The following is a 25,415-nucleotide window of genomic DNA, read 5'->3' on the forward strand; positions in this document are numbered from 1 at the left end:
TCTTCCTGAAAAAAAACAAAAGAACAACTCCAGACTGCGAAAAAAAATAATCTAATAAGAGTCGTTATAAATCTGCACCTCCATGTTTATGTATTTGAACAGACGGGACAGATTTGGTGTCAAATTTTTGGCGAACAAAAAGCCGAATGCAGCGACCGTCGGGGGGCTACGACCACGTCGTTCTACGTTTCTATGCGTTGCCATGGCGCCACGGTTCAGGCAGAAGAAGCCGTGGCTTCCACGGACCTTGGACATGAAGCGCGTCCAGCCGCAGGCGGCGTTGTCGATGGTGTCCAGCTGCTCCAGCAGGGCGGAGGTGTTGGGCAGGCTGTAGTTTCCCTCCACCAGACGCTGCATCAGCTCGCTGTCGGTGGCGTTCAGCAGCTCGGGGTGCCGCTGGAGCTCCGAGGACAGCTGGAGGGGAGAGACACGAGTTTTCACATCCTGATACGACCTGGTACGAAGGAATGAAGTCAGAGGATGAAGGCCAACCTGCTGCAGCCACAGCAGCTGGCTGTGCAGCCGGCTCTCCTCCAGGAACGTCCGCAGCCGAGCCGAGATGTTCAGCCAAACACGCGTGTAGCGAGTCACGTTGCCCACGAACGCAAACGTCTCGTTCGCCTGAGAGGGGAAACAAAAAAATACGTATTTATTTATTTAGTATACACTAGATTGATCCTCCTGTCAGACGGGTCGGGTCGGTCCACGCGCCTTCTGGATCACTCGGTCCACCTGGGAGCCGATGGGCGAGTAGAGGATCTTGGGGTTGGTGGTCATGAGGTGGACGAGCAGGCCGAGGTTGCGCTGCTCTTTGCTGGTGAAGCCCAGAGAGCTCATGTTGCCCTGCTTCAGCGCCTCCGGCTCGATGATCCTGCAGGTCGGCACAAAATAAAATCGGATCATATTCTGTCAGGTTGGCCGGGACTCCTTCCTGTTCAGTTCAGGTTTAATAAATGACAAACAGTCGTTCCACGATGATATTTGTAGTTTTCATCAAAGTTGAACATGATTAGCTTTTTTTTCCTGATTAATTCCAGTTTGTTTTTTTAAGTAATTACTGCTCACATCTCATCAAAATTCTTGTAATTGTTTTTAATTGCTTTTTTTTTGTTTCAAGTTTTTTTGATTTGTTTTATTTGTGTCTGATGTCGTTGCAGCTCTTCGGACATTTATGGTGTATAAATATGCAAAATAAATAAATCTGACTTTTTTTGTCCCTAAAATGAGCTGAACGGTTTCAACCAAAACAAAACGCTGAAAGAGGCTAAAATGTTCCAACTCTGCGGGTTTCGTTGATGTTTCACGTTGCAGCCTTTTGACTGATTGTTCATATAAAATATTTATTCATGTTAAACCTGTCACATCGTCCAACTGAAGGTGGTTTTTGTTTATTGGCCTTTTGAAGCAAAGCGGTAGTAAACAGGAAGTTGTTCCCAAACAGGAAGTTGTTCCCACACAGGAAGTTGTTCCCACCTGTTGTTGCCACAGAGGATCGGCTGCAGGCCGGCCCACAGCTGCACAAAGGCTGAGAACTGAGAGTGAGGGTTCTCCGCCTCCTCCTTCCCTTTGCCTCCTCCTCCTGCTGCTCCTGCTCCTCCTGCTCCTCCCTCCGCTCCTTCTTCCGCCTCCTCCCCGGGGACGTCGGTGGTGTTGGGGCCCCAGGTGGTGGTGTTCAGGGACCAGGTGAGGTTGGCGGCGGGCGGCGGCGTCCGACCGGCGCAGGCTCCTTTGGGCAGCAGGCGAGCGAGGCCCGACAGGAGGTCCACGTCCTGGAGGAGGCGCTCCACGTCGGCCAGGTCCTCCAGCAGCGCTCTGAGGTGCGACTGGGGGAGCGGCACCAGGGAGGCGGGCCGCTGCAGGTGGAGCTGTGGGGGGGAGGGGGGTTATTATGACGGAAAAGAAACCGTTGAACTCTTTGTGTTTACAGCGGAGGTTTTCCTGCGTACCTTCTCGGCGACGCTCTGCGTGTCGATCTGCTCCTTCAGCTCCTGGCTGAGCTGCCTGAAGCGCTCCGACCTTTGACCCTCCGCCCCGCCGCACACGGCGCCGCGGTACGCCTGCAGCGCCGGCCGCTGCCTCTCGGGCACCGGCAGGATCTCCCCGAGCTCGGAGCCCCCGCCCTCCCCGCAGGTGAGCAGCTCCAGCATGGAGCCGGTGAGCAGGACGGCCTGCGGAGGACAGAATCAGCTGACTGTGCAAAACACAACAAAACAAAAACCGGCGGACCCGAAGTGCATTCTGGGACTTTGTACCTCGGCCTCCTTCAGGCCCGGCCGGTCGCTCCTCTGGTCGCCCGGAGCCTCGGCGAGGCCCAGAGCCCGCGACATGAGTCTGAGCAGAGCCTGCCGGTGGGCTGCTGTCGTCGGGTCGCGTAGAGCTCGGTGGATCAGACCTCCGTCCAGACTCTCAACACCTCCCAGCAGCTGATCCTGAAGACGCTCCAACAAGTTGGAAGAGCAAGTCAGAGAAAACTTGACTGATTTCACATTCATTCGACTTCGGTGGTGTCCAAAACGGGGTGTGTGTGTGTGTGTGTGTGTGTGTGTGTGTGTGTGTGTGTGTGTGTAATAACCTTCAGATGAAGAACTTTGTCTGCAGGTTTCTGTTTGGTGTCTTTTGCTCCTTGAATCGAGCTCTGAGTTCCTCCGGTGTCTCTAACGGACGTACCGAAGATGAGACTGTACACCTGCAGGACACACACACACACACACACACACACACACACACACACACACACAATAAGTATGAAGCTGGAGCGTCGCAGCAGGTAGAGGTGGAGGTAGAGATGGAGGAGGAGGAGGTAGAGGTGGAGGTAGAGATGGAGGAGGGAGAGGAGGTGGAGATGCGTCACCTCTCTGAGGCTCAGCGGCGTGTCCAGCAGCAGGACGGCCGAGGAGTCGGACAACGAGAGATTCTTGATCAGGAACTGATGGAAGACCGACTGGTTCTTCAACACGCTGGCCAGCGTGAAGCCTGAACAACACACACACACACACACACACACAGACACACACACACACACACACACACACACACACAGACACACACACACACACACACACACACACACACAGACACACACACACACACACACACACACACACACAGACACACACACACACACACACACAGACACACAGACACACACACACACACACACACACACACACACACACAGACACACACACACAGACACACAGACACACACACACACACACACACACACACACACACACAGACACAGACACACACACACACACACACAGACACACACACACACACAGCATGATTTAAAATGAGCTTCCAAACGACACGTCGACATATAAACATGTTTTTGTTCCTTTATATCAGTTTTTTTTACATTTGTATTTTCTTGCTTTGAGCTTCATGTCTTGTATGAAAGCTGCCAAACAATTCAAGTTATTGTTATTATTTCTATTATTATTATTATTATTATTATTGTTGTAGAAATGAACACCTTGGCTGCTGTTGAAGCTGTAGTCCGGCGGTAGAGGGGCGGAGCTTAGACTCTCCAGGTGCTGCTGCAGGGTCTCCAGCTCTTGACCCAAACCGGGCCGGTCGGACGCGAAGAGTCGGTTCTGTTCGACCACCTCGCTGATCCGCTCCAGCAGCTGGGTCACACTGAGGGACGGAGACGTACAGAGACAGAGAGGTGAAGGATGTGATATAAAAAAAATATTTTGATAACGAAGATTTTAAAACATGCAAACTAAAGTTCCTTCTCTCACGTGGAGTTCTTGTACTGCAGGAACCCGAACTCGTCCCGCTGCCCGTCCGGACACAGCGACTGCATGATGGGAATGATGCCGGCCGAGGTGAGCGGGGCGGCGCTGTAGAAGGCTGGACGTGAGGAAGAGGAGGAGGAAGACGAAGCCAGCAGATAGAGGAGGAGGAGGAGGAGAAGGAGGAGGAGGAGGTGAAAAAGAAAACCGTGAGGACCAGACAGGTACGATGAGGATGAAGAGGAAGAGGAAGACCGGCAGCAGCTGACGGTCAGAGAGATGTTCTGACCCGTCATGTTGGACAAAAACTCAGCTCTTGCTAACGGCTGCATGTTGCCATGGTTACCGTCTCCAGTGTGGATGCTGTTCATCCTCCCACAAAAAACCCCACTTCCTGTCATCCTGCCGCTCGCTTTCTCTTTCATATCGTCGTAATCTTTTTCCTCCGAGAGCTCCTCAACATTTATTCACATAGCTGAGCTTCACCCCAAAAACAGCTGAATCAGCTTCTTTTTGTGAACGTTAACAAACATTTATACTCAACACACACATTGTTTCACAGCAGCTTCAATTCAGCAGCATGTTTTTTTCCTATAAACCTCATATGTGTGACGGTGTGAAACTGGAGGGCTTTTAATTTGAAAAGTAATTCTTTATAGCTCCGCCCCCCTGCTGTTTACAGTCCAGCTGATGAATATTTTACATTATGTCATTTTACCTCATTTGTGAGCAGCCATTTTGTTTCCAGCTCAGTGTGAGAGTCTCTGCTGTGTTTCTGTCCTCTGATCTCTGTGTCTCACTGAGGGGGGCGGAGCCTCAACTGCTGAAGTCTACGACAGGAAGTGGTTTTAGAGCTTCATATGAGCTGTTAAAATGTGCACCCGATATTTTAACTCTTATTTACATCCTCTGAGTTGCTTCTCTTTTTTTTGTTTAAACTTCAGGTATTTAAAAAAAAAAAAAAGGAAAAGAAAAGTTCAGGAATTTGATTTTATAAAAATAAATTAAAGCAACACCGACACTTAAAGAGCGAGTTCCTTTTTGAAATAACAGTCGTGGGTCAGTTCGTCCTCTCTGACCGCCACGGAGAACAAAGGTCATTAAATTCAGGTGTTAAATACCGACGTCAGGTTAAACGTGAACAGCAGAGAGGCGTTAACGGGAAAAACAAACACAAGAGAAACCACACAAAGTACACACCGAGAGGTTACACAATCACAAGAGGGCCAATAATCATCGGGATTAGATCGGCTCCATGTCCACAGCGATATTCATGCAGTGTGTTCCTCTGTGCAGCAACGCTAATCTGACCTTCCACGATACGAAGGTCACACGGAGCAACAGGTACGTGAACATTAGTGATGTCACCATGGAAACCTGAAACTGGAGCAGAGAAACATCAGATTTATGGGAAGAGAAAATCTTCAAGCCGAGTGTTCCTGAGCCCATGCAGTGATTTCCACTGAGTCAAACTTTGTAAATCCTCAACAGGTGGGTTTTCTTGAGTTGTGCAACGGTGAATTCGTCCCCCAGAGTCAGACTGTCAACACCGAGTTCCACTGGGAAAATTCTGAGGGGAAACATTCGCTGTGAACCACCTGAACTGTGGCGCCGTGGCAACAGGGCTCTCCACCACGACAACACAATCGTAGCTCCCTGCGACTTCTTTCTGTTCCCAAATACTTAAGTCTGATGTTTCTCTGCTCCAGTTTCAGGTTTCCACGGTGACGTCGCGAATGTTTGACGTACCAGCGGTCACGTTAACGTGAGGAACTCCGTGACGATGTTGAACTGTTGAATACTTCGTCGTGGAGGTCGTTGCTTCCTGCTGCTCCGTGTGCATCACCGTGCTGCGTTCAGGAACTCTGAACTCTTCGATCGCTCCTCTTACAGTCAAGCATCCAGATTCATATTCACGCTGCGCTGATCTGGACGTGGATCGAACGCATAACGAGGACGTAACGCCCACACAGAGGAACGACACCTCTGAAACGGGGTTAACAGGGAGATTTAAAGGTTTTCATTAACACATCCGCTCAGCCAGAAAATAAACGACGAGTAACACTTACACACTGGTCCGTCCAACATGCGCAGAACATGCGGAGAACATGCGGAGAACATGCGGAGAACATGCATCATCATGCACGAGGAAAAAAGAAAAGAAAGAAAACGAGGTGACGTAAAAGAACAAAGGAGACAAAAAGCATCAAAATAAACGTGGTGCTGAAACTACAGCAGGCGATGGAGGCAGACCACATGTCAACAACAGCATCACGACATGGATGATGTCACCCTCCTTGGTTTTGTCCCTTACGGGCTACTGTAGAAACTTCGGGGTGAGCGACACAAGCGATATATAATATATAAAGTTATTAATATAACAACGGGACTGAGAGCCTTCAGGAGACCACGTTGATGAAACTTACCTTCCTTCACGGGTATCGCCGGCTTCTTCTGCCTCAGCCCGAGGAGGATGAAGAAGAGGACGAGCGGGATGAAGATCTCGAAGGCCAGAACCCACTAGAGGAGGAAAGAGACGCAAAAATAATAAATCATTAAACAAATAATAATATTTAATTAATAAAATCACGTATAAAAAACCCTACTGATTTGTTTACTGATGATCTGGAAACCTTCAGTCCTAAAACAGTCTGTTGGAGACGCCCCCTAGTGGCCCTCAGCGGTATTACACAGGCTTCTCTTATGAGACCCTGTGGGTAAAAACTGGTCTTGTTTTCTAGTTGTCTCGTAATGCACCGAAAAGCTGACTGCCAGTCGCCATCAAACAACACCAAGACGAAGAAGAAGAAGAAGAAGAAGAAGACGACGAAACACGAGGAACGGGACGAATAATCGATTAATAATCAAACTGTTCAGAGCGAATTTCTAAGAGTACTTTCAATCCTTGAAAAGTGTACGATAACGAGGCCACGTAAACTTGTGTGTGTCTGTCTGTCTGTCTGTCTGTCTGTGTGTGTGTGTGTGTGTGTGTGTGTGCATGTTGAATATGACAGCATAGTGCTCTCTTGTTACATTGTCCAAACTGAATCACAGGAACCATGACGTCTTTGTGTGTCCGTCTTGGACACCCACACACACACACACACACACACACACCCACACCCACACACACACACACACACCCACACACACACACTCTCTCTCTCTGCCTGTCTGTGAAGGTCATGACAAACAAATGGGCCTTTTAGACAGTAAACAAGAGACCTCTGACACACCGAAGTTTTAGAAAGTTTGATTGATGTAAAGTAAATGTGGCTCTGACAACTGAACACACACACACACACACACACACACACACACACACACACACACACACACACAGTTACCGAGAGGACCGTCGGTATTGATTTTCATGTCTTGGAGGAACAAAAGCAAAAGTCTGATTAGAATAACAAAACAGCAAAGCACTCTGGGAAGGAAAGAGAAAGAGAGCGAGAGTCTGATGCTGCACTTTACACAGACATCCACATTTGCATGTTAGAGGTCGCCCACGGCAACATCTTCCACGGCAACGTCTCCTTTTCTTACAGCTGAACTAATCAATAGTTTCAATCCGCAGTGGATCCCGTGACTGAGTGAGCATATCGATCGCTTCGTAGCTTCAGCCGTGTTTCCTGCAGCTGCATGTTCAACTCCCGCTTCCAGAAGAAGTTGGGACGCCGCGTAAAATGTAAATAGAAACTAAATTGTGATGATTTGTAAACTCATATTTAATTGAAAATAGACCCAAGACAATATATCAAATGCTTCAGGGAGATATTAGATTTTTTTTTTTCTTCACAAAGTTGGCAGAGTTTACCTTTGTGTTGAATCACCTTTTCTTTTGACAACACTCTGTAAAACGTGTTGGGAACTGGGGAGACCAGTTTCTAGAGTTTTGAAAGTGAAATGTTGTCCCACTCTTCCCTGATATTGGATTTTTAGCTGCTCAACAGTTCAGGGTCTCATTTGTCCTATTTTTTGGTTCAAATGTTTTAAACAGGCACCCGGACTCTTCCCTGGAGTTTTAAAAATATAATGTGGTCCCATTCTTGCCTGATATCTGGTTTCCTCTTCACACGGTAGAGTTTTAACCTGCATTTGTGGACGCAGTGATGAACTGTGTTCACAGACGATGGTTTTCACAAGTGTTCCTGAGCCCATGCAGTGATTTCCACTCCAGAATAGTGTGTTTTTAATGCAGTGCTGCCTGAGGGCCCGAAGATCACCACCATCCAATATTGGTTTCCAGCCTTGTCCCTTGTGTTCAGAGATTTCTCCAGATTCTCTGAATCTTTTAATGATATTATGAACCGTAGACGATGAAATCCACTAATTCTTTGTAGTTTTACGTTGAGGAACATTATTCTTAGATTATTGAACTATTTTCCAACACAGTCTTTCAGAGTGGTGAACCTCTCCCCATCTTCACTGCTGAGAGACTCTGTCTCTCTGAAATCATCTTTTATACCCAATCATGTTACTGACCTGTTGCCATGGTAACCTGATTAGTCTAGTCTTTTGCAGAGTTTTTGGAAACGTGTTGCTGCAAACAAATTTAAAACGAGCAGATTATTTTTCATAAAGCAATAAAATGTCTCAGTTTCAACATTTGATATGTTGTCTTTGGTCATTTTTTCAATTAATTAATTGATTCATTCAGTTTTCCGGTGGTTTATTAGCAACATTTTGGGAATGCACACAATGAGTTTTATGTCCAAATACAGCAGTTTAGATCAACTTCTGGTTTGTTTGCACAGTCTGACTTTGTGTGTGTGTGTGTGTGTGTGTGTGTGTGTGTGTGTGTGTGTGTGTGTGTGTGTGTGTGTGTGTGTGTGTGTGTGTGGACTCCAGAGATAAAGAGCCAAACTGTGAGAATCTGAATTTATCCTTGAACAACCTCCATCACAAAGAAGTGATACACACACACACACACAGACACACAGACACACACACACACACACACACACACACACACACACACAGAAGCTGGTGTTTCTAGAAGAGAACATGCCAGAGTTGTGCTCATGCATGTTTCCCACCGTGCCTACACACACTTGATGAGTCATCGCAGCGCTGTGATACTCGTGTATGAACAACAGAAGGACGCTCTCAACGATGGATTTCATGTGGCGCCTTTTTCAGGACACCAGAAAGCACAACTGGACATCAACAGATAACACGTGAACATCTGCAGCGTCTCGTAGTGACCGAGACGATCACAAGAACACAGAAACCCTTAAAGACCGATCAATACGCCCCGAGTGAAACATCTTCTACCTCACAAACCATCTTTGGCTGAGAGCACGCCGATCGGCAGCTAGCGGTGACGTCATCAACCAGCGATGTCATCAACCATCAGTGATGTCATCATCCATCAGTGATGTCATCGTTGGTTTGTGAACGTTATGAATCCTCCAGTTCAGATTCTGTCCGTCACCATCTTTGCTAGTTTGGAGTGGTTTGGAGCAGGAAGTGACCATATTTGGACGAGCTGGGGGAGGAGCCAGCGGTGGATCTGACCAATCTGATCGGAAACCTGACGATACTACGTCCCGCCCACCGATAGCTGTAACCTGACTGCACCACAGGCCTGTCAATCAAACAGACACGCCCCCAAAAACAGGTCTTCTTGAATCTTCTTTTCTAATGAATGAGGGATTATTTTCAGATGGACCTCCAGAAAACTAATAAGAAGGAGTGAGTGACATTTTTGCAATGACGCACACACACACTCACATTTGTAAGCTAATATGTCAACATGGAAACATGGCGCACACACACACACACACACACACACACACACACACACACACACACACACACACACACACACACACACACACACACAAAAGCTCCTGCTGATTGAAGAACGTCAACACTGCTGCTGATGCCACTCAAAACATTTGGAATCACAATGAACCCAATGTTTGAGACTCTGAGTGGGCGGGAGGATGGACAACACACACACACACACACACACACACACACACACACACACACACACACACACACACACACACACACAGGGCAGATAGGGAAATGACACAAAGACGCCTCAGAGGATGCCGTCGTCATGTTTAAATATTTTGTGGAGACAAACCTTCACTGTTTCGGCCTTTCATGGCAATTTATCAAAGATTCATTCTTCAAAAATGGCAAATGAACAAATGGTCTTTTCTCCGAGACAATAAGAACAATAAACGAGAAAAGATGTCAAATTTGGGAGAAAATCTCTGAGGCACCAAATCAGACCTGCAGACGTCCAAACTATGAACACAACTGTTTTTATTTCATTTCTGGCATGAGGTTGATCAATAACAACACATATGATCCATCTCTCCTAAAATCAGAGACAGCTCCTTACATGTTACTTTTTTAAACCAGACGTGACCATATTTGGACGAGGAGCGAGAGGGGGTGGATCTGACCGGCTTTGCCCCGCCCACTTACACAGGAAACCTGACTGCACCACAGGCATGTCAATCAAACAAGACACGCCCCCAAAAACAGGTCTTCTTGAATCTTCTTTTCTAATGAATGAGGGATTATTTTCAGATGGACCTCCAGAAAACTAATAAGAAGGAGTGACTTTATCTGATGACACCATGATGACTTGTGGAAAACATTTACTGAGAACTTTTAAACCTCTAGTGGCACTCGGTGGTATTGCACTTTAAGACACTTCTGCATCGTTCACTTTTACGACCCTCGGAGACTACGATCATTTTTCCATCCAGTCTGTGGGAGAAAGGCCGGTGAAGACCTCTCGAGAAAAACATACATCAGCCTGAAGAGGTTTCGTCTCCCACACGAACACAAAGGATCTGTAACGCTGCTGCTGATGTATTATTAAGCACACGCTCACCACTCATGTGCAGTTCAATTATTCAAAGGGCCGATCATGACTCTGCGATGAGCTGGATGAGTGGGGGGGGGAGGGGGGGTGGTCAGAGACCACTGAGGGGGAACGGATCCACACCAGGTGCCAGAACGTAGCTCCGCCCATCATCATCACCAGGCGTGTCGGCAGGTACGGAGATCTGAGACGGTGACACATTCACAGTCACTAAATGATATTAAAAATCGAGTTGATTTATCTTGTTTGATTTTTCCAGCGCTGCTTCTCAAGTCGAGTGGAAAAAGTGTCTTCAGCTGCAATACCAGCGAGTGCCACTAGAGGTCGGCTCCAAAAAGCCTCCGGCTCCATAGACTCCCATTCAACTTCTCTCATCAAATCCAAAGTGAATAAAATGTTCGTAAATATCCCGTCATCATCTAGAAAACTCGTTCTCCTGCTGAGAGTCACTTCATGTGCAACAGGAACCTCCTGATTAACTCTTATAAATGGTTAAAAATAAAGAAAAACGTGTCCAACGGTGGATCCAGAGAGCTCTCCAGCACCGACAGAAGAGTTTGCTGCAGTGTGTGTGTGTGTGTGTGGTGTGTGTGTGTGTGTGTGTGTGTGTGTGGTGTGTGTGTGTGTGTGTGTAACTGTAGTAGAAGAAGCAGGTGTGTATAAAACCCAGCGAGGCTTTGCAGGAAGGTCTCAGTGGATCCTTAAACGTGACGTCAGAGCGGGAAGGTGTGAGGAAGGTTTTTCTTTTTTCATTCCTGCTTGCGTCCGCTGTGTGAGGACAAAGTCGTCTCCCGTGGGGGGAGGGAGGGGGGCGGGACACTCGGTCCAGGCTGCCAGGGAGTCGTCCTATTGGTCGACTTTCCACAGAGACAACCAACGATGCACTTCCCTTCGTACACTAACATATAGTACTGGTTCTGTTTCACGCAGCTGCTCTGCGCTGACAGGAAGTGACCTCGTCATGTGAACACGTCACCCTCCAAAATATCTGCAGCTTCCATTTTTCAGCTTCCCCGCCGGCGGGACGTCGGCGGTTCATACGGACTTCTTCTAAAAGGAAAAGCAGAATTAACCGGATGGATTATAAACAACGTGACAACGAACACGGACGTCGTTTCAGGTGTGAAAACGTCTTAATACGCTGGAATAAAAACACCGTCCATCCGTCACCGTTTCATCACCTGATGTAATAATCCACGCTGCAGTACCCCCCCCCCCCTTTCCTTAATGGATGCGTCATCTTCAGTCGCGCTGCCAAACACTGCAGCCTCTCCCACTAATCACTCTCGTCTTTTAAAAGGGAACCCCTTCAACCCTTTAAAAGGAATATTGCTGATTTACTTTAAATCCCCAAATTATAACTCCCCCCCTCCCCCCACCCCTCCTACTGAGCCATTTCATTTAGCTTAAAGAGTTCAGAGCTGGTTTGTCCTCCAGTAATGGAGCTAAAGGACAATAAAAACCGTGTGGTGAATGTTTGGATAAACCTCAACCTCCTGTTAAACCTCCGTCCCGTTAAACACAAGGATCCACCCAGAGGACATCAGAGGACGTCAGAGGACGTCAAACATCAGTCTTCAGATGATGTAACGCTCACTCATCGTCCCGGATCCCGTTCACAGACATCAGCCTCGTTTCAACAAAATCAATTTTTTTTTTTTTAATTTACTCATTTGAATTTGCAGTCTTCGTAAAAAAAAAAACTCAAAAAAACCCTGCAAAACACACACACATACACACACACACACACACACACACACACACACACACACACACACACACACACACACACACACACACACACACAGAAGGCGAGTTGAGTCCACATTATGTTGCATTCGGTTTCATTGTTATTGTTCAGTGTTAAATATGGAAAAAAGAAAAAGCATCAAACTCTAGAAGGTTTTAAAACGTCAGCAAAATCTTGAAGGTGGTTATTTTTTATAGATCAGTAAAATATCTGGAATATAATCAATGAGCTGCTCGCTCGAAAAAAAAATTCTCTAAATTAAGCGACAGTAATTCTCAGTAAAATGATCCTCAATGTAAAATGTTTACCAAGATGCTTCAAATTCACCAATTTTTTTCGGGAACCTCAGAAGCTGATGAATCATATCTATCGGATACACAAATAAAATGTTTTATTATTGTTCCTGATGTGGATTGAAGATGCTCCTAATCTGGCTGGTTCTGTCCTCTTCATCATCATGGCTTATTGAGATGGAGGGATGGAAAAAAAATACCCATTTCATTGATTTGAAATTAAATCTACACACAATAAAGTGCGCAAAAAGGAAGAGGTTTCTCATCTATAGATCTAATCTGTGTTTGGTGCACCTCCCAGGAGGAGGAAGAACACCTCAATAATTCATGGGCTGTCTGAGACCCTTTATTTTCCAGCACCAACCAACGCTGCTGCTGCTGCTGCTGCTGCAACAGACCGCCAGCCACAGGAAAGACTTTCTGCCAGCAGCACCGAGACATCCCATAATGAGCACTGCGCGGCTGGTTTGGTGATCGTAGGGAGGATTTATCTGACATGTTTCACATCTAATCCAGCTGCAGCACCTATTTTAAGACCGATCAGATTCCTGGCTGCACCTTCAGTGAAAATATGTTGTGCTGCGTTATTAGAGGTCAACAGATGGAGTTATTATCCTCCAAATAAAACCCTGACGTAACGTCCACGGCAACAGATAATAAATATACAAAACCCAACACACGAAACATCCAACATCCATTTTTTTTTTTTTTTTTTTTTTTAATCTTCAACAGTTGCAGCTGGGACCGGGACCGGGACCATTAGGCCACGCCCACTCGTGACTCCACTAGAATACAATATTTTTCGCCGTGAGAGACGCGTGTACCAACTTTCATGAGTTTTTGAACATGATAAAACCGGCAAAAATGCAGTTCTTTGCAGAGAAAAATAAGGAACGAGAATAATAATCGCTTGAATAACAACTGGACTTTCACACCATCGGTGCTTGGGCCCGAAAAATGTGTCCATCAGTTATCTCGGTGTTGTTAGCTAAAGTCACTCCTTCTTATTAGTTTTCTGGAGGTCCATCTGAAAATAATCCCTCATTCATTAGAAAAGAAGATTCAAGAAGACCTGTTTTTGGGGGCGTGTCTGTTTGATTGACAGGCCTGTGGTGCAGTCAGGTTACAGCTATCGGTGGGCGGGACGTAGTATCGTCAGGTTTCCAATCAGATCAGTCAGATCCACCTCTGGCTCCTCCCCCAGCTCGTCCAAATATGGTCACTTCCTGCTCCAAACCGCTCCGAACTAGCAAAGATGGTGACGGACAGAATCTGAACTGGAGGATTCATAACGTTCACAAACCAACGATGACATCACTGATGGTTGATGACCTCACTGATGGTTGATGACGTCACCGACCAAATAAAACCAAACTACAGGTGTGAAAACTAAATAAGAACTTTTTGTGAAGAAAAGTACAAACTGCATGTTTAGTCATTTTCTCTGAAAACTGTTAATATGAACTGTTGATTGGTGCTGCTGTAGTAAAAGAAAAGTGAATAATTGTACTGATGAATTTCCTGATGCAAACAGCTGCTGTGCAAAATGTAGAAAATCCTAACTGACGTGGACAGACAGCGACCGCGGAGCTCAGCTGTACGGAACATTTAGTCTCCAGGAGTCTGACCTACATCCAGTCTCTCTCTGTGAATGATAGTCTTACAGCGGGACGGGCAGCGCCGGGTATCTATGGAGACTGCAGAGAGAGACGAGGACTCGGAGACTGAGATTTTAAAAAAAAAGAAAAAATGAATAGAGAAAAGAAAAACACAGAAGAGGACACGCAGAGAGAGAGAGAGGAGATGGGAGAGATGAAGGATGAAGCTGCTGACTGATAAGAGAAGTGTGCAAATCTGCAGCAGAAGGTTAACTGACAGCTAAATGAATTATAAATGCGATCTGTAAAGTCTAATAGAGCAGCAGCTGGTTCACGAGGCCCGGCACCGGAGACAGCCGAGGTTATCTATGAATCCTGCAGCTCCTCCTCTGGAGGGGAACTCAGACGCTGCTGAGAAGCTTTTATTCTGTCTGGAAATGTTGGTTGAGGACGCGATTTATTTAAAACATTTAATGCATTTAAAAGATACAACACTCCCCCGTCCGACCTAATAACCAGACGGACAAGTCCCTACAGATTAAACTGATTTAGTATTAAAAGTAGTGATACAAGTCATATATCCCCCCCGCCCCCTTGCCCCCTGTGTGTTGCCATGGAGACGGACCTTGCACTATCAAAAAAACAATTATATTCTGAGAGTGAATCGGCCTCCACAATATGAACACATTTTGGGATTACATACTTTATTTAGTTGGTAACTTGTTGTACAATAATAACAAAAAAATGTTTTTAAATGTAATCAACATGTGTTCATATTGTTGGAGGCAATTCACTTTTAAAAATATATATTAAAAAAAAACAAAAAACGTTTTGTTTCATGTGATCTCCGTTTCCATGGCAACACACGGGGGGTATGACTAACAACTTGGTAAAAACAATCAGTCGACTCTTATGTAACGTACGCCATGTTTACTACTCCAGGAAGTAGACCCGCCCCCTTAGCAACGACCCTAGCAACAGAGAGGATTTCTAGTCTCCGACTGAATAAATACAGAACATAGAAACACTAAACTGATCAGCTAGCTCAGTCTGGTTGGAACAAAGATATCTGATGAACAAAGATATCCGATGAACTAAGATATCTGATGAACTAAGATATCTGAGGAACTAAGATATCTGAGGAACAAAGATATCTGAGGAACTGAGATATCTGAGGAACTAAGATATCTGAGGAACTAAGATATCTGATAAATAAAGATATCTGATGAACAAAAATCCATGGACTCGTGTTTTTTTGTGATTTTAAGTGCGTGACTATCCGCGGTGTTACGGTACGAGGTTTGTACGCAAATACTGCCTGTCTGAGAACAGTAAAAATGAAGGATGACAAATACCTTTAAAATGCACTAAATGAAGTAAATATAAAGTCCACCAGTGACGAAGTGTTTGTGTTTATTTATTCACAGAAAACACCGAGTGATTATTTCCATGAGAACATCTTGATGTAGTTTTTTTTGGACCCGGGCCGCGATGCGCCTGATTCCTGCCCGGTCTCCGTCAGCAGGGGGTGAGGGGTGCCGGGGGTGGGGGGTAACATATGGGATTGATGCTATCGGAGCTTTAGTGCCGAGTCGGCCGTTCTGCTCCCCTTCATCAATCCCGTGGTCGAGCTTTAACGAGGCCAAACCGGCCGGCGCCGTCAGAAATGTGGACAGAAATGACGCAGCTGTTGCTATTATTATAACGGGAGCGTCTCTTGTGCCTCGTCAGAGTTGGATGTCTTGCAGGTAGATGGGCTAAAAATAGCCCCCCTCCTACCTCCCCCCCTCCCCCCCCCCCCCCACCACACACACACACATAAACACAAACCGCTCCATCAGGACACCAGCAGCCGTCTGAGGACACATCCAGCCTCAGCTTTCAGCACAAAAACCTGGCTGAAATAAAGCTGGCGACGGGCATGAGGACTTCTGATGACTAATAATAGACCCCGGAGGGATTAACGGAGGCACGATATGTCGAGTCAGACGCGTGTAGAGGTCACGCCGTCAGATCACACCGCACCTCCGTTTCTATTTGATCTGAAGGTGACGCTGTCGGTCGGGAGTGATTGTGTGTTTGTGTTTGTTTAACTACAGAAGAAACAAGATGGCGGTTGGGCTGCAGACTGAAAAGCCCCCCAAAAAAGACGCCCGTCAACCACTCAGATAATCTGAGCAATAATCTGTCAGCACGGAGAGCTGAAGTCAAACAAAACTTTTCAGTTGTGTTGCAGATAACATCAAAAGTTCGTAGCTTCAGGTCTGTAAAATGGTTCCGATCCCGAAGTGTCTTCAGCTGCAATACCAGCGAGTGCCACTAGAGGTCGGCTCCAAAAAGCCTCCGGCTCCATAGACTCCCATTCAACTTCTCTCATCAAATCCAAATTTGTAAACACAAATACAACCTGACTGCACCACAGGCCTGTCAATCAAACAGACACGCCCCCAAAAACAGGTCTTCTTGAATCTTCTTTTCTAATGAATGAGGGATTATTTTCAGATGGACCTCCAGAAAACTAATAAGAAGGAGTGACTTTAGCTAACAACACCGAGATAACTGATGGACACATTTTATTCACTTTGGATTTTATGAGCCAACAGCTGCTGCTACAGGAAGTGAATATGCAAATGATTTGGTCCGACTGGTGTCCGTGACTCTTGTGTTCAGGCACCGAGAAGATAAACAGTGTTTGAGCTGGTGAACGAAATCAATGAGTAACTTTTTCTGTTTCACGTTCAACACGTCTGATTTCAGGTCTTTCAAAATAAAAGGAAGCAGCAGCATAAAGACAAACGCACACCGGAGAGATTAAAAGATGATTTGATGCACCTTTATTGAAATCACCATAATGAATGTTTCATCTCAATCTGCATCATCGAGAGTTTAATAAACTATGAAACACCGTCAGAGATCAGAAGCTGTTTAAAAAAAAAAATAATGCACCTTTGCCTTTAAAATGCATATAGCTTATTTTATAATTTACTCTATTTGTGTTTATTTTCATGCATTTTATTTGTTCTTATGCATCTAATTTCTTTTCTATCTGTTTTAATGTGAAAGACTTCATGTCATTTTCTTGCTGTAAATCACTTTGAGCTGCATTTCTTGTATGAAAGGTGCTCTACAAATAAAGTTTATTATTATTAATATTAAACCAAAAACAGACTAAAAATCCTGCTTCGAACTCGACAATCTTCTTGACACGGAGTCACTTTCTAACGCCGTCTTTTTTTTTTTTTACATGAGCATAAAAACAATAAATAAATAAATACGATAAATTATTTTCACATCGAGTTCAATTTGTCATTTCTAACTAGAATCACCGGCCGGTGGTTTGTAGGCGTTCCTCATATATGCCATTCGTAGTGGGAAACAGATGTGAACTCAGTGACCTTTGACCACCAAACTCTCATTGTTGGTACCAAGTGAATGTTTTTCCCTCAAAGCGTTCTTGAGATGTCGCGGGACAGACGGGATGAGGGAGACGTGAGGTCACGGTGACCTTGAACTTTGACCTTTGACCACCAAACTCAAACCAGTTCATCCTTGAGGCCAAGTGAACGACTGCATCACGTTTGAAGAAATTCCATGCGTGCGTTCCTGAGATATCATGTTCACGTGAATGCGTCGATTTGACCTTGACCTTTGACCCCGCAAAATCTAATCAGGTCCTCGTTGGTATCAAGTGGATGGTTTTACCAAGTTTGAAGAAATTCCCTCAAAGCTACGACGCAAATGTAGAAGGAGGTGCTGCTTAAAGTCAAAACGAAGAGAGAGAAAGGACGATTAAGTCGTTCATCGCAATTATTTGTAATGACGATTGTGAAGGCCCGAGCTGTCGCCATGACAACCGAGTCGCTTCCAGGAAGTCTGGAAGCACCGGGAAAGAGCGTAAAGACCTCGAGGCCTCGTGTCAAGATTTCATAGAGCTTAGAAAGACTCGAGTGTTTTACAGGACGAGGACACGCTGCATTGTGGGAAAAGTAGGACTATAAAGTCGCCTCTAATTTAACTATTTTCTAAAAGAAATGTCTTCTGCTTTAAACCCCAAATGGAAATGCAGCAGTGAATTACTTATATAAGGAGGTTGTCATGTGATCGTTTACAGAAAATTAACCATTTGGAGTCATTTTGTAATAAAAAAAATAAAAAAAAGGTTCTTAAACGTGAATATTCTTCAGTTTTCTTTAAATCTTCCTTTGATAATAAACTGAATGTTTTATTTGTGGACTGTTGGTCGAGGATACAACAAGACATTTGAGGCTGCAGGAAGGATTTAAAAAAAGACACCGATTAACTGAATTTTAAAAGACAGAACATTTGATTTTAAATAATAATCAACAGATTAATCCATCCAAAAAAAAAATAACAGAGTCAGTAAATATTCCTGCTGCCATAAATCTGACAGTCAAGATGAACTCAAAGCTTCATGTCATTTCACTGGCAGCTTTAAAAACAACATGATGTTCATGTCAACCCCATCACACACACACTGCACAGGCCTGCACACACACACACACACACACACACACACAACTGTTGTTTACCCACAAACAACAACAACCTGTTTGACAGCATGGTCACATCCGGACCGGAGAGCTGCCCGGTACCACCACCCTGCTGTCGGCACCGTCACGGAGGCTCACTGCGGTGTCTGTCTGATGGAGACACCCGCAGACAGACAGAGAGACAGACAGACAGACAGAGAGAGAGAGAGACAGACAAAGAGACAGAGAGACAGACAGACAGACAGAGAGAGAGACAGACAGACAGAGAGAGAGACAGACAGACAAAGAGACAGAGAGACAGACAGAGAGAGAGACAGACAGAGAGACAGAGAGAGAGACAGAGAGACAGAGAGACAGACAGAGAGAGAGAGAGAGACAGACAGAGAGACAGAGAGACAGACAGAGAGACAGAGAGACAGACAGGTGCTGCCGACAGTAACGGCCCCAAAACAAACGGCTGCGGCCAATGCAGCAGCCGCGGACCCGCCGCCGCCCTCGCCCGCCTCCCCAACCAAAGCCCAGTGTGTTTCCGTCTAATTTAAGGGGCTGCCAGGTCTTACCGGCCCCCTCCTCTTCAGGGAGATGTTCTTCCACAGGAGCAGGTGGAGCTGGTGCAGGAACCCCATTTTGCCGCCCGATTCTGCTTCAGGAAATTCACCAAATTAGCATACCGGCGGTGGCCTGTCCGCGGCCGCCTTTAAAACAACCGAGGGGGGAGGAGGAGGAGGAGGAGGAGGGGGAGGGGGGCGACTTCTTCCTTGTCCGCGTCCCGTTCCCGGTGCATCCCGTCCGGCGCTGCAGCGCGTCGACCTCCGCCGATAATCGGTGAAATGTTGAAGCTCGGGGTGAGTCGGACCGGCGGCGGCTCATCCGCCTGTGACCGGCGGTGAGAAGCGGGACATGACTGTCGGTGTTCCGTCTGTCATCCTCCGAGAGGCAGCGGAGCACCGGTTGGCTGCTTCCGGGGTCCGTCCGGCTTTATAATACGAGGAAGTCCGCGAGGAAGCAGCTGACGGTGAAGCTCACCGGCGCCATTAAGAGCTGCGCTTCCGGTATTGGCCTTTCAAAACAAAAGCTCTCCTCATGGCGCAACGAGGCCAAAGACAACATATTAAATGTTTGATATTTTCAAAATCCTAAATCGGGCGAGAATGGGACAAGATTTCAGTTTCAAAACTCCAGCAACTGGACGCTGGGTCCCAACTTTGATCTGTAATCCTGTGGAACATCTACAGGAAGAGCTGAAAGCTGCAGTCTGGAACCCAAACACCTGCTGACAGCTGCTCGAAATCATCTGGAGGTTGAGCAACAAAATTCAATTTGGTCACAAACATTTGTTTTATTGTTCAAAATATTCTGTTGAGTAAAAATCAAAAACAAAGTCTGATTACTGAATAAACAACAGCGGAGGCCGATTACTTTCGGACCAACAAAGTAATCCTGGACCGGAGGAGATGGATTACTGGGAGATTATTATAATATCTATTCACAAGGAGTTCTGTTGTGAAATAAAGTGGATTCTGAAAGTGTTCAGAACTCTTTACTCCAGTTGTAGATTTAAAACTAACCTCAGCTGGCAGATTAACATCTCGAGAGGAAATTAAGTATTTTGTTTTTACCTTTTCACAGCTCGTCATGTTGAGCAGCGCTCGGAGGCCCGAAAGGTCCGGACTCACTTATCGCCGAGGAAAAGGACCTCAGGAACGTCCCCGGTGGAACCCGGTCCGATCAGAACCACGCGCACCGGGCTGAGTGACGCTCTGTGATTGGGTGACGGAGGATATTCAAGGTCAGCGGTTACCAACCGAATGATCTTAACAGCAGATCTGTGAGGGCGAAGAAGGGTTTTTCCACTTTGAACCCGAGAGGCCGGCTGAGGGCGGCTCGGTTACCGTGTGGTCGTCACCACCGTGGCACGTTTTCCTCTGCAGGATCTGTGACAACAGGAAGAGGAAGACCCAGCTGTGGGTTGTTGTTGTTTTTGCTGGCAGTGGTTGTTGTGCCAGTTCTGCAAGCAGCAGCTGCACCAGCAGTTTGACAGCGAACTGGATGAGTGTGAAACCGGGTGGCACGTCGGCGTGTGAGAGCGAACACGCCGACGTTCAAGGTGATGATTCAGGTTTCACTTTGCATGGAAAAAAAGCTGCTGCTGACCACTGAATGAGGTCATACATCGAAACCATCGCACCATCGCACCATCGCCCCATCGCCCCATCGCACCATCGCCCCATCGCACCATCACACCATCACACCCCACCCACAGAGGACGTGTCACTCAAAACCCATCTTTCTAGTCTGGCTGTCATATCACATTTGTCATCCTGATCTTTAATGTTAACGTTTTTGTTTTTATCTCTGGTGTTTATTTGATTTTTCTGAATTTGCATGGTTTTAACCAGCAATAACCAGACGATGGATTTTTTAAAGTGTTCCTGAGCCCCTGCAGAGATTTCCACTTACAGATTTGTGTGATTTGCATCGTTTTATTGTTGCAATTTGAAGTATTCTATTTTTTTTAACCTGCATTTGAACTAGTTTTACATTCCTTTGAATCTTATTGTTCTTTTTATTTTGCTTGTTTATTTGTATGTTTTTGTGTGTGCGTGCATGTGTGTGTGTGTGTGTGTGTGTGTGAGTGTGTGTGTGTGTGTGTGTGTGTGTGTGTGTGTGTGTGTGTGTGCGCGTGTGTGTGTGCGTGCGTGTGTGTGTGTGTGTGTGAGTGTGTGTGTGTGTGAGTGTGTGTGTGTGTGTGTGTGTGTGTGTGTGTGTGTGCGTGTGTGTGTGTGTGTGTGTGTGCGTGTGTGTGTGAGGCACTTTGGGCTGCAGGCTTGTATAAATAGTGCTCTATAAGAAAAAGCTAGTTAACTGAGTTGACTGTGTGTGTGCATGTGTGTGTGTGTGTGTGCATGTGTGTGTGTGTGTTCGTGTGTGTGTGTGTGTGTGTGTGTGTGTGTGTGTGTGTGTGTGTGTGTGTGTGTGTGTGTGTGCGTGTGTGTGTGTGTGCATGCGTGTGTGCGTGTGTGTGTGTAAAATATTTGAAGGGGGGCAGGATTTCCTGGATTTGTTTTGAGCAGGTCGAAGTTTGGCTGGCAGCAGACGGCCTGATGAGTGGGCCAGGTGAGCGGAGACGTCTTCTTTATTTCTTCTTTATTTCTTCTTTATTTCTTCTTTATTTCATTCACTTGTCGTAGAGATTTTTTCTGCAGATTGACAGTTTCTGCTGCTGTGTGTCCTCAGATTGGTAGATATGTGGGTGGTTTTTTGTACCAGGGTGTGCCCTCTTTAGACATCCTCAGTCTGCCAGTTTCATTTCACAACGTTCTTCATCATCAAGCCACACAAAAGAAAAAGAGCTCAAAAATATATATACAGGTGAGTTCTTATTATAAAAGTAATGGGAAAAAAAGACTTGAATGTCGGCACTTGTTTTAACTCCTCGACGTCTGTTTCTGGAAGTTAAAACTCTGAACTTTGATATTTTTGTTATTTTGTATTTTAAACAGTTCCTGTTAGAGTTTGTAAAACTGATGATGAAATCCATGAAAATGAGACGACATCCAGCAAAAGCAGAACTCTGAAAACGATGAACATAAGAAAAAGACAAAGATTTCAGCAAAAGTTCTGCTGCTCCATTTTTTTTACTTTGTAAATAATAATAATAATAATAATAATAATAATAATAATAATAATAATAATAATAATAATAATAATAATAATAAAAGAGATGCTACTCATTGAGAATGTGAATATTTCTAAATACATTAAATATTATTTTCCCTACAAAACTAAATCTGAACATTGAAACTTGCTGTCTGGAGCTGTTTCTATTTTTATGCTGTAACTTCCTTCCTCTCGGTTTGTTCCACACCAGTGATCGGCCCACTGCCATGACAACATCTGGATCCCCTCCCTACTTCCTCTTCTTCCTCCTCCTCCTCCTCAGCTTCCTCTCGCCCCTCTTTTACTTCGGCTTCTGGAAGCAGCACCTCTTGTCTCCGCGGCGCCGAGCGGACGTCTCCCGGAGGAACCTGAGCGTCCTGCTGTGGCGCTGGCCGTTCGGACGGTCCTACCGGCTGGACGGGGACCGCTGCCTCCAGATGTTCAACATCAGCCGCTGCCACCTCACCGACGACGCCGCCGCCTTCCCCGCGGCCGACGTGGTGGTCTTCCACCACCAGGAGCTGAGCGGCGCCTCGTCCCTGCTGCTGCACCGGGCCCGGCCGCCCGGCCAGCGCTGGGTGTGGATGTCCATGGAGCCGCCGGTCAACAACGCCAACCTGTCGCAGCTCAACGGCTTCTTCAACTGGACCATGAGCTACCGGCGGGACGCCGACGTCCCCATCCCGTACGGACGCACCGAGCCGGGAGGCGACGAGCGAGGCGTCCCGGCGCCGACCAACCGCTCCTGCCTGGTGGGCTGGGTGGTCAGCCGGTACCGGCCCGACCAGGCCCGGGCCGCCGTGTACCAGAGCCTGAAGGAGCACATCCCCATCGAGGTGTACGGCAGGTGGAGCAGGAGGCCGCTGTCGGCCCGCCAGCTGCTGCCCACCATCGCCAAATGTCTGTTCTACCTTTCCTTCGAGAACTCGCAGGCCGAAGACTACATCAGCGAGAAGCTGTGGAGGAACGCCTACCGGGCCGGCGCCGTGCCGGTGGTTCTGGGACCCGGCAGGGCCGCCTACGAGGCCGTGGCTCCGCCCCACTCCTTCATCCACGTGGCGGATTTTAAAAGCACGGCGGACCTGGCCGCCCACCTGAAGCGCGTGGCCGCAGACGGGCCGGCGTACCAGCGGTACTTCGCCTGGCGTCGCACCCACCGGGTCACCACCTCCACCGACTGGAGGGAGCGGCTCTGTCAGATCTGCGTCCGGTACCGAAGTCTCCCGGGCCGGAAGGTGTACCGGGACCTGGAGAGCTGGGTCAACCGATGAGGACTTCACCTCCTGACGTTTCTCACCTGAGCGGTTCGGAGAGGAACGACGGAACCACAAAACAGATCCGCCGGGTCGACCCGCTCCGGGAAATACAGAAGCAGCAAGTTAGAGTGAAACCAAAACAGAAGGGAGTTCCTTCATTTCAAACCACAAGACGAAAGTTTCTGTTCACAAAACTCACAACAACAAAGAGCTTCAGGTTTCTTTACACCTGCTTTGGTTCCGTTTAGAGAAATATGTTTTTAAAACTGCCAGATTGAACACGTTTTGGTTTTTTGTTGTTTTAACACAAATCTCGTTTCAAAAAAAAAAGTTTAAAAAAAGTGAATAAAAACAATGTGATCGTTTTAAAATCACAGAAACCAACATGGAACAGAAAAAAACACAAAGACCACATGTCACCGATCATATGTTCCTCCCTCTCCTCCTCCTCTACCTCTTCCTCCTCCTCCTCTTCCTCCTCTTCCTCCTCTACCTCTTCCTCCTCCTCTTCCTCCTCCTCTTCCTCCTCCTCCTCTACCTCTTCCTCCTCCTCCTCTACCTCTTCCTCCTCCTCCTCTACCTCTTCCTCCTCCTCCTCTTCCTCGTCCTCTTCCTCCTCCTCCTCTACCTCTTCCTCCTCCTCTACCTCTTCCTCCTCCTCCTCCTCCTCTACCTCTTCCTCCTCCTCCTCCTCCTCTACCTCTTCCTCCTCTTCCTCCTCCTCCTCTACCTATTCCTCCTCCTCTACCTCTTCCTCTTCCTCCTCCTCCTCTACCTCTTCCTCCTCTTTCTCCTCCTCTACCTCTTCCTCCTCCTCTTCCTCCTCCTCCTCTACCTCTTCCTCCTCCTCCTCCTCCTCTACCTCTTCCTCCTCCTCCTCTACATCTTCCTCCTCTTCCTCCTCCTCCTCTCCTCTTCCTCCTCCTCCTCTTCCTCCTCTACCTCTTCCTCCTCCTCTCCTCTTCCTCCTCCTCCTCCTCCTCCTCCTCACTCTCCTCTCTGATCGCCCATTTTAAATAAACCGGAACACGTCAGAGTGACGTCAGAGACCAGTTAAACAAACGTCACATTTTAAACGTCTTCCTCATGAGCTCCGTTCAAAGAAAACAAGACACTCACCGGAGAATATAACCGTTAACAACACGTGGCCTCCCGGTCCTATGACGTTGACGTCTTGTTTATTTCCGCATTCTAATGTTCGCCCTTTGACCTCCACGGAACTCTCTGCCGGCGCCACGCGCCTCCTGCTGGCTGTCTTCAGAACTGCAATACTTTCTGCACAACTGAATTTGTGATTCTTCTAATATCAAACGAACCCTTAAAAACTTGTGACCAGCTAAATGTCTGAATAAAAAATAGCCTTGAAGTGCATTTTTGCGATGTTCCTTTAATATGTGACGTAAAAAAAAAAACCGGCTGCGCTAAATTATACAAACAGGTGTCGCTGTTATTTTGTCCTTCCTCCTTAAATGAATGAGGATGAGAATACCAGAAACATGAGAGTATATAATATAAATAAAATGATTTAATCAAACTGGAATGAGACAAAATTTAAAAATATAGAATTATCACAGTGAAATTTAATCAAACCTTTCAGTGCAATGAAATTAAATGTAAAATTTTACTTGAAAATGGCTATTATCGTTATTATCATTATCATTATTATTATTATTATTATTTTGTGTATTTTCCTCATGATAAACCCTTCTAGCCTTTAAAAACTTGGACGTGTTTAAACTCAAACT

General features: G+C 46.4%; 2 protein-coding genes across 3 annotated transcripts in view; one reads left to right on the forward strand and one right to left on the reverse strand.

Moving 5' to 3' along the window:
• The window catches only part of abca2 (ATP-binding cassette, sub-family A (ABC1), member 2), a 40,489-nt gene extending 20,749 nt beyond the window's left edge, over positions 1–19,740 (reverse strand). The window contains 12 exon segments of the mRNA XM_069166158.1: positions 247–414; positions 493–621; positions 712–871; positions 1,474–1,865; positions 1,947–2,168; positions 2,253–2,429; positions 2,573–2,686; positions 2,852–2,973; positions 3,479–3,642; positions 3,750–3,861; positions 6,170–6,263; positions 19,315–19,740. Of these exon segments, the coding sequence (XP_069022259.1) occupies positions 247–414; positions 493–621; positions 712–871; positions 1,474–1,865; positions 1,947–2,168; positions 2,253–2,429; positions 2,573–2,686; positions 2,852–2,973; positions 3,479–3,642; positions 3,750–3,861; positions 6,170–6,263; positions 19,315–19,380 (1,920 nt within the window). The 5' untranslated portion in view covers positions 19,381–19,740.
• A 1,896-nt stretch (positions 19,741–21,636) lies between these two features.
• LOC138208338 (alpha-(1,3)-fucosyltransferase 7) lies at positions 21,637–25,261 on the forward strand. 2 transcript variants are annotated; one of them, XM_069166161.1, is made up of 3 exons: positions 21,637–21,871; positions 21,992–22,126; positions 22,626–25,261. In XM_069166161.1, the coding sequence occupies exon 3, from the start codon at positions 22,642–22,644 to the stop codon at positions 23,683–23,685; it is 1,044 nt and encodes a 347-aa protein (XP_069022262.1). In that variant the 5' UTR covers positions 21,637–21,871; positions 21,992–22,126; positions 22,626–22,641; the 3' UTR covers positions 23,686–25,261. The 2 variants fall into 2 exon arrangements, with proteins under 2 accessions (XP_069022262.1, XP_069022263.1); XM_069166162.1 differs by lacking the exon at positions 21,992–22,126 and having other exon boundaries at positions 21,859–21,871.
• Positions 25,262–25,415: the final 154 nt, after the last annotated feature.

This window comes from Embiotoca jacksoni, unplaced genomic scaffold (assembly GCF_022577435.1).
Source record: "Embiotoca jacksoni isolate LCO1_2020_lvr unplaced genomic scaffold, fEmbJac1.0.p SCAF_37, whole genome shotgun sequence".
NCBI lineage: Eukaryota > Metazoa > Chordata > Actinopteri > Embiotocidae > Embiotoca > Embiotoca jacksoni.

Bases quoted from the DNA above. Each gene is read 5' to 3' on its own strand.
- LOC138208338 (XM_069166161.1), top strand. From the start codon at position 22,642: ATGACAACATCTGGATCCCCTCCCTACTTCCTCTTCTTCCTCCTCCTC.